This window comes from Silurus meridionalis, chromosome 20 (genome assembly GCF_014805685.1).
Source record: "Silurus meridionalis isolate SWU-2019-XX chromosome 20, ASM1480568v1, whole genome shotgun sequence".
Taxonomy (NCBI): Eukaryota; Metazoa; Chordata; class Actinopteri; order Siluriformes; family Siluridae; genus Silurus; species Silurus meridionalis.
In genome coordinates, this window is record NC_060903.1 from 9,486,273 (window position 1) to 9,501,129 (window position 14,857).

Here is a 14,857-nt window from a genome sequence, read left to right on the forward strand (position 1 = left end):
TGGTTTAAGCAGGGGAACCTTCCGTGCCATGCATGATTTCAAACCATGACGTCTTAGTGTATTACCAACAGTAACCTTGGAAATGGTGGTCCCAGCTCTTTTCGGGTCATTGACCAGCTCCTCTCGTGTAGTTCTGGGCTGATTTCTCACCTTCCTTAGGATCTTTGAGACCCCACCAGGTGAGATCTTGCATGGAGCCCCAGTCAGAGGGAGATTGACAGTCATGTTTAGCTTCTTCCATTTTCTAATGATTGCTCCAACAGTGGACCTTTTTTCACCAAGCTGCTTGGCAATTTCCCCGTAGCCCTTTCCAGCCTTGTGGAGGTGTACAATTTTGTCTCTAGTGTCTTTGGACAGCTCTTTGTTAGTGTTAGCTCTTTGTTCTATGTTAGTAGTTGGATTCTTACTGATTGTATGGGGTGGACAGGTGTCTTTATGCAGCTAACAACCTCAAACAGGTGCATCTAATTTAGGATAATAAATGTAGTAGAGGTGGACATTTTAAAGGCAGACTAACAGGTCTTTGAGGGTCAGAATTCTAGCTGATAGACAGATGTTCAAATACTTATTTGCAGCTGTATCATACAAATAAATAGTTTAAAAATCATACATTGTGATTTCTGGATTTTTTTTTTAGATTATGTCTCTCACAGTGGACATGCACCTACGATGACAATTTCAGACCCCTCCATAATTTCTAAGTGGGAGAACTTGCAAAATAGCAGGGTGTTCAAATACTTATTTTCCCCACTGTATAATATAAATATATATATATATATATATATATATATATATATATATATATATATATATATATATATATATATAAAATACAATAATGTTAAAAAATTGTTATAGTTTAAAATGTCATTCCTAACATTCCTGAACATTCGGTCCCACTACTGATTCCAATTTTAAGATAATTATTATACATTTTTAGATTTATTTATTTTTTCACAAAGGAATCTTCAAAGGATTACATATGCAACTCAAATGTTATTCATATTATAAAGCCTAAATATCAGCAAATTTTTATTTCTTCACTATGGTAGAAAAGGCCTCAGTGTACAATAACTGTTTATGTTAAATACAATGGAATCTTTGAAGGATTACATATGCAACTCAAATGTTATTATTTCTAACATGCTGCACACACAACTAAAATAAAAATGCATAACCATGGCATGTGAAACGATATAATTTGGTCATATAATCAGGCACATTCTGTTCTTATCTGAACTATATGTTGATAAAGTAGGGAAGAGAAAATAAAAGGTTTGATGTTGATTGCATCTATTATCAGCACAGGCCTTTTCTCATAGGAAAACTCCATAATGATATTTTGAAATCCTGTAGATGACTGGCATCATTTTAAGATTTTTTTTTAATGGTTACCTCTCACTTATCAGTATCAGGTCTCCTTTTAGAGAAATAAATGATTCATATAATCACAATGAATGCTTAGCCGGGTGCTATACGGGCACTAACTGTTCTCATTCAGTGAATTTGTGGTTATAAATGATGTATAAGGAACAATTTGTGTCTTTTCCCACATCACCTGTGCACTTGCATTGATTACTGTATCTATGAGGAAAGGAAAGCCTCAACCTCTCACTAACCACAACCAGTCATTAAGACTATGGATTCACTGAAATGTTTTCTGTGTGAAGAGCAGGGATCATCAGTAGGCAACAATTAGCTTGAGGTTCACTTGGTCCGGTGTAGGAAAAGATGATATGGACAATGAAGATTGTAATGAAGACGTTTATTACAGTGTAGCAGTAGCACTATACATGAACCACCTTGGGTTCATATGAGTCAAAAATAAACCAGGACCATTCATACTTAGATATTTTATACTGCTCTTCCCCCTTGTATTGTAAATAGGGTTTAGCTTTAAATGCAAATTAAGTTTAAAGATTCACTGTCACTCAAACTGCTGAGTGATGCTTATCCAGAAATCTTATCCGAAATCTGTCACAGTCAAGTACACCTTGTTGCAGAGGTCATCCCCTAAATGGTTGGGTGAAAGTATTGTTTAAATGGTAATCATGGTCACATAGACCTTTGGTTAAAGACTTTGCTGTCCAGCAATCCAACCTTCTCACCAGTAACCCAGAGCCTTACCTACCACTTACCAATAAATTAACAGACAGATGAGTGTTTAATGATGGTAACTTGTACTGTTCATGACTAATAAGGAAATAAAAAAACAGCGCTATCCAATATTTAAAGTTTTTTTTTTATTTAATACCCCAAATGACTAATTTTTTTTTTCTGCCGTACATGAAAACTAATAAAGTAACAAGAAGTTCTTATAATCATTTAATCAAACATTCCGCATTTCTTTTATGGCTTAGTTTTCTTAATGCTGTATTTGTGAATTTGTTCGCATACCCCAGCGATATTAGGAGCTGGGGTCAGCCATTATACAGTGCCCCTCGAGCACTTACGGTTAAGGGCCTTGCTCAGGGGCCCCAAGAGTGACAGATTGGTGATACCGGGGCATGGACACACGACCTTCCCATCAGCAACCCAGCTCATTAAACACCGAGCTACCGTGTCATAGAATCATAGAAACCAAAAAACATTCTCTGTGCATAGTGCTTTAATAATTTTATATATTTGAATAATATTTGGCATTATGTAAATTATATGAAGGTGTTTCATTAAACACTACTAAAGTATGCTGAAGTAATAGAAAGGCAAAAGAAAAAAAAAACTTCTTACCAGTTAAACTTAATCCAAAACCAATTCAGCACCAACTCTCCCTCATTACAATTTCTTGAGCATGTATGGCTTTGCTGTATCTCTGAAGCTCTACTGTGTAGCAAGGAGAGGAAAAAAAAAAAAAAAAAAAAAAAAAAAGTTTTCCATCTCCAGTACTGAACAGAAATTCAGATCATAAAAATCTGCAAAATTTATTTCTTAATTATGGTGGAGAAAGACTCTGTGTCTAATTATTGCGTGTATTTGATGGAGTGAAAGCCACAATATTACAGACATTATTTCAGTTCATTTTTAATCTGATGTGTCCAAATACAACAGAGGTACTGCAGAAAACTCAAGAACACACAGGTTTTTCAACTTTAACCTTTTATTTTTTTTTTTTCCAGCAACCCACATTTTTGCTGGGTTTTTTCTTTTATTAATTTTTTTAGCAATTTATTTTCTTTTTTTACAATTATGAAAACAAAAAAAAAGTGTGGTGCATTCACATTTTCCCGAGGGATTCTTTTTCTTTTCCTTCGAACAGCAATTTGTACACAGATAAACCAGTGAAGAGCTTGAAGCTGGATCCATCCTCGGTTGAGATCCTTACAGGAGTGCAAATGGTGGCCTAATCGAAACATCTACAACATTTATAATGGATTTAAATTCTGTTTTCTGTCAATTTCCGGTCCTTCGTGTTTATGTTGCTTTTGTTCAGGAGGAAAAGATCAACTTCCATAAATCATCTGTTAAAATGAATTTCGCAGTCCATGTGAACAGTTTTTGTGTTTATATTTTTTCCCCTCACACACCCTCTGTTTGTGTCCATGTCTATGCCACATAGGTGTACACTTTGCGGTCTTCAGGTGTTCGTGCCAAATATTCTCTTTCTATGAGTCCTTCAATTCTCTTTTTAATCACCACTGGACTGGGGAGGAACCGTGCCCTTAACTGCTGGGTAACCTGATAGAAAAAGCAACAAATCATACAATTAAAAAATCTATATAGAAAAAAGGAATGAACATTTTACAGGAATATTCTTGTATATATATTTTTTTTCTCAAGTGACAATACTATAGAAATAAAACAAATATATTTTAGAGTAGTCAATGTGCAGCTTGTGTAGCAGTACAGATTTACTGTCCTCTGAAAATAATTCAACATACAGACATTATTGTCTGCCAACAAAAGTGAGTACACCCTGAATGAACACATCAAATCTGTGTCAAAAGTGTCAATATTTTGTGTGAGCACCACAGTTGTCTAGCACTGCCTTAATCCTCCTGGGCATGGAATTCACCAGAGCTGCACAGGTTGTTGCTGGGATCCTCTTCCACTCCTTCATAATGACATCACTGAGCTGCTGGATGTTAGACACATGGGCTTTTCCACTTTCCGCTTGGGGATGCCCCACAGGTGCTCAATAGGCTTCAGGTCTGGAGACATACTTGGCCACGCCATTAACTTCACCTTTAGCTTCTTCAGCAAGACAGTTGTCATCTTGGTCGTATGTTTGGGGTCATGGTTCTGATGGAAAAAAGCTGTTTGGCCCAGTTTCTGAAGGGCATCATGTTCTGCTTTAGAATGTCACAGTACATGTTGGAATCTATGTTTCCCTCAATGCACCGCACGTCCCCAGTACCAGCAGCACTCATGCAGCCTCAGACCCTTATGCCACCACCACCATGCTTGACTGTAGGCAAGACAGAATTTTCTTGGTACTCCTTACCACACATGCTGGACACTATTTAAGCCATTAAAGTTTATTTTAGTCTCATCAAGTCTTGATGTTGCTTCTCGTTCTCTGCCTCATCTCTTCTTCTTTCTGTTCCTTCTGCTCGTCTTCACACTATGGAGCATAGGGCTTTCTTTTTCTGTTGCTCTGCTCCCTGACTCTGGAACTCTTTACCTCCAGACATTAGAAACATGACTCTTTGTTTTTAAATCTAGACTTAAAACTCACCTTTTAAAGATTGCAAACTCTTCCTTCCTCCACTCTTCCTACATCTTATTGACCCAGTTACACAGTCACAGTCATATTAAATCTTTTGTAATTGTTGTTTGTATATGTCATGTATATGTATGCATTGTCTCTATATGTTTTTTATCACGCTTTGTATTGTAACTTATCGTGCCGTGTCCATGTCATATCCAGGTTGTCCAGTGTGAGATACTGTGTGTGTATATATATATATATATATATATATATATATATATATATATATATATATATATATATATATAAAAAGTGGTAAGTAAACACACCTCTGCTACAAGTACATTGTGCTGCATCTTCTTTCTAGATTTCATGATGCGTACTATGGCTGCCTCGATTTCGTGTTTCCGGTCATCGTCGACTTTCTGACGCGTCTCCTTCCTCTCGGGGTCGGACTCTCCCTGTTTAGCAGCAACTGAAGCAAAACATTTGTTTACAAGTGTGCAAAGAAAACCAGCCATACACCAAAGCATTACAATAAGGAAAAAAAACTGATTATCTGTCTACCCAAAAAAAAAATTGTAGGCTGATTTATAGTAAGTTTGTAATCTAGCATAGATTTATTCATTGATAGAGTCTCAAAGCACTTTTGTGTGTCGCTCTGAACAAGTGCTTCTGCTAAATGCCATAAATGTAAATATGTTCAGAATCAGAAATCTACAATCAGTCTTACTGACTACATTCACATCAGTCTAAATGTCAGTAAGATCAGATAAAGCTATGTAAACATTGCATACAAATGTATGTCAATATTTTCAGATTGAATCTGTGTCATGTTCCTATGTGGCACTTTATGAGACTGTTCCAATATCTGGACATGCCTCTGTAATCAGAATATAACTTGTGCTCCGTTTCCCCTAATATCACACTTTAGCATACATGCACGTTTCACTGTCGTCAGCATTCGATTATTTTACACAAATGCCAGTAACGTGGGCCTTTTTTCAGTAATACTGTAGCTAACAAGCTGAATTATTTTTGAGGCTAAACACCTGCTTCTAGATATCTAGAGTCGTGCCAGTGCCATTTGGATCCCACTTCATGTGGAGTTTGAACACTGGACCTCTTTGAGTGTTTGAAGGCTCTGGCATGGAGAAGCTGGTGTTGAATCTATGATGATTGCAAATGTTGAGGTATTTTATGAGTTGCTCAGTAGCTCCTACTTTTATAACCACAAATGACTGTAAAAGACTGTAGAAAGAACATTACTTATCATCTTACATTCTAGTGCTCATGTTACTTTTCACTCTCCAGTGTTCTGTATTGTTTAAAGACTATAATCACTATATGAGGATGGGTTCCCCTTTTGAGTCTGGTTCCTCTCAAGGTTTCTTCCTCATAACATCTAAGGGAGTTTTTCCTTGCCACAGTCTGCTCATCAGGTAATAATGCACACCATTCACCTTAACTTTTAAAATTCTGTAACGCTTCTCTGAGACAGTTGTCTGTTGTGAAAAGCGCTTTAGAAATAAACTTGATTTGACTCCTGTTTTCATTGTGTCACTACTCCATCAACGCATTATCTTACTTTATTTACAACTGGATTTCTTGTTGAATATAATAAATACTGTGAAGCAGATAGATGAGAAATGAGCTTGTTGAATGATGAATAAGGATAAAAAGTGAGAGAAGAGTCTAATGGTGTTACCTGTCTGGATTTTGACTCTGTGCAGTTTGGAGGTAAACTGGTCGTTGACTGTAAAAATGTGGCCGTTCTCAATCTCTTTGCTCTTCGGCTCCTTGGTAAGCACTCGCTGTGTGGGCTTTCCACATGCCAAAGACTGCAACGCTCGTACCAGCTCTCGCTCTGGGATATCAGTCTCCTGCTGGATCTCCTACAATAATATAGTAATTTACTACTACCACTACTAGTAATGATAATAATATGTAGAGAATAAAGCCAGCTGCTGTACCTCAAATGTGCACTTTTCTCTGTTGTTGAAGAGCATGAGGATAGTCATCTGGAACGTGGATACCTGCAGTATGTGCTTCCTTGTGTTGGAGCCCGTTACCTGTGCACCTCCTACGCCTAACTCTGACCCATCCTCCTACAGAGATATAGAGCATGGAGGGAACAGCTATTTACAACTTCACACTCACAGATTTTAAAGATATTTTTGGAAGCGGTTCTAACAGAGGCAAATAAAAAAAGGCAAATATTAAAAGGCTTCATTTACATTACTATTTGCCTGCCTAAAATCTAGATGTTAGATTCTGAATCTTATATATAAAATGACATTTCAGTTTTTTTTTAGCATGCTGTATCTGGAAACTGCAGCCATTACCACAACTATTTTGTATTTCATTGGATTTATTACGCCTCTTCAATAATATAGATATAGTCCCTGACTTGTGATGGAGATGTGTTCCGATGACCCCATCACAACTTGAAAATATCATAAGTGAAGACATGGTCCAGCCTACCCAAGAATGGTGATCAGCATATGGTTGTATACTGTAATTTGTTAAGAATTTAACAAATACCAGTATATTAGCATATTTAGCTAAACAGAGCAATGTATGGTTCTGTACTATATAGGTTATACCGTATATACAGAAGGGCTGCAACAACTAACTGATAAAAATCGATAATGAAATTCGTTGCAGGTATCGATTAGTTGGGCTGCTCAAGTTAAGGGTAAGTTTGTCTACTACAACAGTAACTTCTGTTTTCAAACATGATTTACTGCGGCTTTACTACGTTCAAATGCTTGTTTTCAATGTTTGTATATTTCATTTATGCATATATAACTTACTTATTTTACAAAATGTAATTAATTATACGATTAATTACAATTAAACAATGTATTTTGACAAAGATTTTTTAAGCACGGTTGTCAACTTGCCATTTGCAATTATCATTAAAAACAATACAAATGTTGATTTACACAAATTGCTTCACCTTTATATTCAAAAACATTTTTGACCCCAGCATGAGTAAAGCTGATCAAGAAAATCCCCCATGCACTGTCGTGCGAAATTCGAAATGCCGAAATTAAAGATACTGAACTCAAAATGTGGCTTTTGCATATTTTTAAGTATAATTTTATACATAAATACCCTGAATTAGGGTTTTATATAGTTATAATAAGCAAAACATCTAATTAAAAAAAAAAATAAAATAAAAATAAAAAATCCGATTAATTGGGGAAAATATACAGTATCTCACAAAAGTGAGTACACCACTCACATTTCAGCAATCATTTAAGTTTATCTAAGGGACAATACTATAGAAATGAAACTTGGATATATTTTAGAGAAGTCAATGTGCAGCTTGTATAGCAGTACAGATTTACTGTCCTCTGAAAATAACTCAACATACAGCCATTATTGTCTAAATAACCGACAACAAAAGTGAGTGATAAGTGATAACAGCTGTACATTGCGTAACCATGCAAAGCCACATGTCCTATTCATCATGTCTGTTTCTGTCTGCTTGTAGAAAAATCTAAATCTAGTATTGGAGCAGTTAAAACTTTGAGTACAATTCTTCCATACTGACCACTGAATGTTCAACATGGCACCTTATTGAAAAAACTCTCTAAGGATTTGAAAATAAGAATTGTTGCTCTCCACAAATATGCCCCAGGCTATAAGAGGATCTGTAACATCCTAAAACTTAGTTACAGTACAGTGGCCAGGGTCATACAGAGGTTTTCCAAAACAAGTTCCACCCGGAACAAGCCTCGCAACGGTTCATCAAAGAAGTTGAGTCTTTGTGAGTCAGGTAAAGAAGCTGCCTCGAAAAAAAACAGATGCATGAGTGCTGCCAGCATTGCTTTAGAGTTTGCAGACTTATCAGTGTTCAGACCACACGCCTCGCACTGCAACAAGTGGGTTTGCATGGCCTTCGTCGCAGAAGGATGCCTCTTCTGAAGCTGGCTCACAAGAAAGTCTGCAAATGGTTTGCTGAAGACAACCTGACCAAGATCATGAATTACTGGAACCGTGTCCTGTGGTCTGATGAGACTAAGATAAACCTGTTTGACTCAGATGGTGTCCAGCATGTGTCCAGCATGTGTGCTGACGCCCTGGTGAGGAGTACCAAGAAAATTGTGTCTTGCCTACAGTTAAGCATGGTGGTGGTAGCATCATGGTCTGAGGCTGCATGGGTGCTGCTGGTACCTGCAGTTCATTGAGGGAAACATGGATTCCAACATGACATTCTGAAGCAGAACATGATGCCCTCCCTTCAGAAACTGGGTCAAACGGCAATTTTTTCAACAGAATTACAACCCCAAACACACTGCCAAGACCACAGCTGCCTTGCTGAGGAAGAATGTGGGGCATGCGTCTAACATACAGCAGCTCTATAATGTCATTATAGAGGAGTGGAAGAGAATCCCAGCAACAACCTGTGCAGCTCTGTAATTTAAATTACATGCCTAGGAGCATTAAGGCAGTGCTATATAACAATGGTGCTTACACAAAATATTGACACCTCAGACACAGTTTGTGAGCAGACATGTTTACTTAGGGTGTACTCACTTTAGATTTTGTCAACTATTTTGCCAATAATGGACAGAGGACAGTAAATCTATACTGTTATACAAGCTGCACATTGACTACTCTAAAATATCAAGTATACTAAAATAGTTGCTGAAATGTGAGGGGTATACTTACTTTTGTGAGATACTCTATGGATGTGGTGGCGAGCGCACGGACGAGCGCCGGTTCGCCAGCAGAGGGTGGAGCCGGAGACGCTCTGTTTCAATGTGCGACGATGCAGATAAAAAATAAAGACAAAATCTAAAGTTGAGCTTTGAAACACTAAAAACCCAGAAAAATATACGTGCTTCAACACTGAGACGTCTGAACTCTGTTGACAGCTGGCGAGAGTGAGGTAACTCACAATGAGCCATGGTTCATTGTTGCACTTTCGCCAGGTTCACAACTGTTCCTACCTTGGACCACATTTGATGCGTAGATACTGACCACTGCAGACTGAGAACACGAGCTGCAGTTTTGGAGATGCTCTTATTCAGTCGTCTAATCATTACAACCAAGCCCTTATCAAACTCAAATCCTTACGCTTGTACATTTTCCTGCTTCTAACACATCAACTTTGAGGGCAAAATGTTCACTTGCTGCCTAATATATCCCACCCACTAACAGGCGCTATGATGAAGAGATAATCCAAGCCTTATTCCAAAATGAATAAAATTCATTATTCTCCTCAAAATTCTACAAACAATACCCCATAATAATAACATAAAAGAAGTGTGTTTGAAATCTTTGCAAATGTATTTAAAAAAAAAATTAATTAATTAAAAAAAAAAAAAAAAAAAATATATATATATATATATATATATATATATATATAAATAATCATATGTACATAAGGTTTTACAGCCTTTGCTCAATACTTTGTTGAAGCACCTTTAGCACCAATTACAGCCTCATGTCTTTTGAATATGATGATACAAGCACCTGTTTATGGGCAGTTTCTCAAATTTTTCTTTGCAAAACCTCTTAAGCTCCCTAATGTTGGATGGGAAGCGTTGGTGCACAGCCATTTTCAGATCTCTCCAGAGATGTTCAATCGGGTTTATGTCTGGACTGGTTGTCATCTTGGCTGTGTGCCTAGGGTCGTTGTCCTGCTGGAAGTTAAACTGTAGCCCCAGAGCGCTCTGGAGCAGATTTTTTTATTAAAAGATGTTTTTGTAAATTGCTGCATTCATCTTTTTACTCTATCCTGACTAGTCTTATAGTACATGCCGCTGAAAAACATCCCCACGGCATGATGCTGCCACCACCATGCTTCACTGTAGGAATGGTATTGGCTAGGTGATGAGCGGTACCTGGATTCCAGGTTACCCTTCCCCGGATCTGTGCCTCGATACAATCCTGTCTTGAAGGTTTACAGACAATTCCTTGGAATTCCTTTTTTGCAAGATTTCAAATGCACGTCTTTCATGTTGTCATTATGTGTTATTGTTTGTAGAATTTTGAGAATTATAATGGATTTAATCCATTTTGGAAAAAGGCCATTAACATAACATGCGCTGTAAATACTTTCCGGATGCGCTAATCTAACGGATGTGATTATTACTAAACAGTACTGTGCACCTAATAATCTATTGTACTTATGTTAAAAGTTAGACTGTGTTACCTTTTTCACAGGCCCATAGAAGGTGGCATTGAGGTCTGCGGAGCCCATGTGGTGCTGCAGCGTGAGCTGCCGGCCACTGTGTTTGGCCAAGTAAAACCTGTAACAAAGAATTCACACAGCTCACACATAAAGCTAGGATCCTTTTATACCATGTTCTGCAAAAGGTAGTAATGTTTTCCTTGTTCTCACACACTTGATTCAATAGTCTTGATACATGATAGGCTTGCTAGTCTAAACAAAGAGTTCAGTCAGGTTATTTATAGCAAAAAATGACCCAAGCTATACAGTACATCCACTGTTCAAGAACCAGGTTAAGCTTTGTCAGGCTGGTTGAAGCTCTGTGCAAAACAGTGTGTACTATATTTACCTTTTAGTACATTTCCATCAAGGCAAAAATAAAATGAGGACAAAGTTATAAAGAAACATAACGTTTGTTCTGTCTGTAATACTGATATTATGGCCACTTGAGATCGTTCTGATATACACCGGAGCATTAATTGTACCTTCTAAAGACTTCGAAGGCATGCCGTGGGGAGTGAGGGATGTTACATTTAGGCGTAGCTGACTGTGTTGGCCAGTAACCTGTAGTCAGGACTCGGACAATGAGATCAACACCACCCAGAGTTACCTGAGACAAAATGACATCATATACACAACATAATTACTGACTGTACAACGTTTTGTACACGGCAAACACAGTTTAGAAATGTGGGTGTGTGCATGTTGTTGATAGTTATTGAATCAGCAAGTTAATGAAAACAGCAATCGAGGCACATTTTTTCCTGTGCTATGTTTGTCCAAGAGGTCCTACTTACAGGCCAACTGGACTTCTGAGAAGTGTTCCTATCATAAAATTAAAACAGTGTTGCTCATTATTTTCTGACCTTGCTGGACTTAAGACAAATCCATACTGCTGGATAATAATCTTGTTAGCTGATATATCAGTTTCTGCAGCTCTTTTGGGTTTGTACTCCGTTTTGGTAATACATGGAGTGTGCATTTCTGTACAATGGCACCTTGGAAATGAAAGGAAAACTCCCAAACACATTTAATTATGATTCTAATGAAATATATGTGTTGCAATTAGTGATTCTGGTGTTATATATGTTCATTACAAAATATAAGTTAGTGGTTGTCAGACCACTGTGGTGGTGGTCTCTTACCCCAGTGGACTGCAGGTGCTGCCGAAACTCGTCCATGGTTGTGTTAGAGATGGTCATGTCCCTGAACATGCCTTCCAGTTTAGACGTAAACTGACAACCGCACTCTGTCTGCAACACACACAACATGGGTATGTAACGCTCATGTTCCCATTTACATAGTTGCTGTTTTTGTCAGGTTGCTCATGGTTGCTCTAGTGTTATGAGGATCAAATTACATGATTAGCAAACAAACAACAATAAAAGGTAGAATGGCTGACAGCATGAAACAAAAAGCAATCAAAATCTGTTTAGGTTACTTTAGGTTCAAGCAATTTCTTTTAACATTGTTGAGCAACCACACAGAATACCATCATGAGGGTATTACATATACACTATATTGTCAAAAGTATTGGGTCACCTGACTGTTCCTTCTATATGTGGTTCTTTTCCAAACTGTTACCACAAAGCTGTAGGCACTCAATTGTAAAGGACGTCTTTAGATGCCCTATAATAAAATTTTGCATTCACTTGAACTTGGAAACCCAAACCTGTTCCAGCATGGCGATGCGCCTGTGCACAAAGTGAGCTCCTTGAAGATCTGGTTTACATGCTTCAGAGAGGAAGATCTTGAGTGATCTGCTATAGAGCTCTGATCTGAACCCTACTGAACACCTTTGGGATGAATGTGAACGCTGGCTGTACCCCAGGTCTTCCTCCTCTCCTTCTCCTCCTTTAGCCCACAGTAGCCCAATTACCCTGTTGGCTAACATTACCTGTGGCGGTCGTTGGTAACCCAGGCCTCGACCTATCCGGTATAAAATTCAGGTTCGTGATCCGCATATTTGATTTGGCACATGTTTTATGCTGGATGCCCTTCCTAACGCAACCCTCCCCATTTATCCGGGCTTCGGACCTGCACTAAGAGTGCACTGGCGTGTGCAATCATGATGGCTGGGTAGCAATGGATGTTCAAACCCTGCCACTACCTCCACCATAATTTATAGATAAACTTGTACAGTATGTTTTGAATCATGAGCAGAGCCTTTCTTTCTCTGCACTTTGGCCTTTTCAATCTCTTGCCAATTCCAATCTGGAGTGCTCCTAAAGTTTTCTTAATATCAATGGGTTGTAATACCTTCACCTCTGCTCTGTGGATGTGGTTGTTGATGTTACTGTTGTTTAGCATGTCTATATGCAAATAAAAGCTGCTTCTCCTTGCCTTTTCCAACGCAAATGTCTTCAGTACAAAAAACAACAGTGTTGTCCTTTTCGTTCTAATACATTCGGAGCAGACTGTATATTAAGAAGTTGCAGTGAAAAACACAGACAGAACTTCCTTCTATTTCAACAACAAGTAAAAAGTCCATCAACTGCTTGGTGATGTATAGCTATTTTAAGTCTGGCAAGCTGTTTTTTTTTTTTTTTTATTAATTGGTGGAAAAAAAATTAAAAAATATTCTTTACACAAAGGAGCAGCAGAATCAAAGAGGAAAAAAGCGTGAAAAAAAAGAACAAAGAGAGCCTCATACCTTGAGCTTGGAGATCATGTTTTTTTCAGAGTCGTCAGAGACGCTCTTATTGGTGAGAAGCCTTCTGGCCAGGTGCTGTTTGTAGTAACGTTCAAAAACATCTTTCTCCTGCATGAACCGGAAAAGCACCATAGCCTTATCCAGGATGGACTCGACCTCTTGTTCAGTCAACTACAAAACAACCAAATATACATTCTATTAATGTGTATGCAATACTGCATTATCTTCAAACAAAAGAACCACCATTACCACAGTATCACGAATCACAGTAACAACAGTAACTAATATTACCACTCTTTACAACCATGCTGAGCAGAAAAGCATCTTAGAATGCACAGAACTAAACTGATAGAGGATAGACTACCACAACAGAAGATCTCCACTTCTGTCTGGTGCCTCTGTGCTGACCCTCACCTCAGACATTTCAGTCACAGTACCAATTTAAGACTGTTGCCATATTTAAATGATGGTTGAGCAGACCAACGGACTACAGTACAGGAAAAATAAACTGTTTGCATAGTAAATATTTGCAAACGTACTCATTAAATCTCTGGTAAAACTAGGTTCACAACATACATATGGCTCACTATGTAAACAAAAGTTTGTGGAAATCAGGTCCATATGTGGTTCTTTCTTCTTTGTACACTGCACCATCTCTCAAGGGTCAGATAAACAATTGGGTAACAGTGCTATATAAATATAATATAATATAAATGGAACAGAGGTAAGGAACAAACAAACTGGATTTGTGCGAACGTACTCCTTTGACTCCTTTCTTCAGCTTGTCATCAATGAAGAGTGAGAGGTACTCAGGTGATCTGGAGTTGAGGTTCAGGAAGTACTCAAAGTCTCCAGCGATGGTCTGTTTAAAGAGCCGGTCGTTACTGAACGACTCCTGCAGAAAGCGGTCAAATCGTGTCTTCAAGTCCAGGAGGCCCTGTGGAACAGACACTGACATTTAACCACATCATTGATATTTATTTATGTTAGTCAAATATCATATCTGATCTTTTTTTTTTGAGTCCTTAAAGAGACATTTAGGTTTCAATAGGATCTGCTAAAGGATTAAACATTAATAACTGTAAACAAATAATGTTGGCAACTGCTATTAGGCATGTTCAAGGCTCTCAGCCAGCATTCAGCCAGCTCTATTCTTGGATTATTCATTGCTTTTAGTTGCTTTGGATAAAAGTCAAATAAATAAATCTAAATCATTTGGACATTTACATTATAATTAAATGGATGAGAGTATGGCAGAAGTAGGGAAGTAAGGAACAGCCTTTCAGCATGTACCTCTAAATAAATCATGTTCCAAAAGAAACAGAAAAACGTTTACATTAATATATACACAGTATTTCAAAGTATT

General features: G+C 37.8%; 1 protein-coding gene across 2 annotated transcripts in view; it reads right to left on the reverse strand.

Annotated features, from left to right (window-relative positions):
* Positions 1–3,054: 3,054 nt before the first annotated feature.
* The window catches only part of LOC124403239 (cullin-3-like), a 31,526-nt gene continuing 19,723 nt past the window's right edge, over positions 3,055–14,857 (reverse strand). Inside the window, exons 8-16 of one of the 2 annotated variants that reach the window (XM_046876895.1) lie at positions 14,252–14,428; positions 13,492–13,662; positions 11,984–12,091; positions 11,324–11,448; positions 10,821–10,917; positions 6,622–6,756; positions 6,357–6,543; positions 4,978–5,123; positions 3,055–3,675 (exon numbers count right to left, since the gene is read on the reverse strand). In XM_046876895.1, the coding sequence (XP_046732851.1) occupies positions 3,544–3,675; positions 4,978–5,123; positions 6,357–6,543; positions 6,622–6,756; positions 10,821–10,917; positions 11,324–11,448; positions 11,984–12,091; positions 13,492–13,662; positions 14,252–14,428 (1,278 nt within the window). In that variant the 3' untranslated portion in view covers positions 3,055–3,543. Of the gene's footprint in view, positions 3,676–4,977; positions 5,124–6,356; positions 6,544–6,621; positions 6,757–9,331; positions 9,414–10,820; positions 10,918–11,323; positions 11,449–11,983; positions 12,092–13,491; positions 13,663–14,251; positions 14,429–14,857 lie in introns of those variants that run through there. The other variant, XM_046876896.1, reaches the window with a different exon arrangement.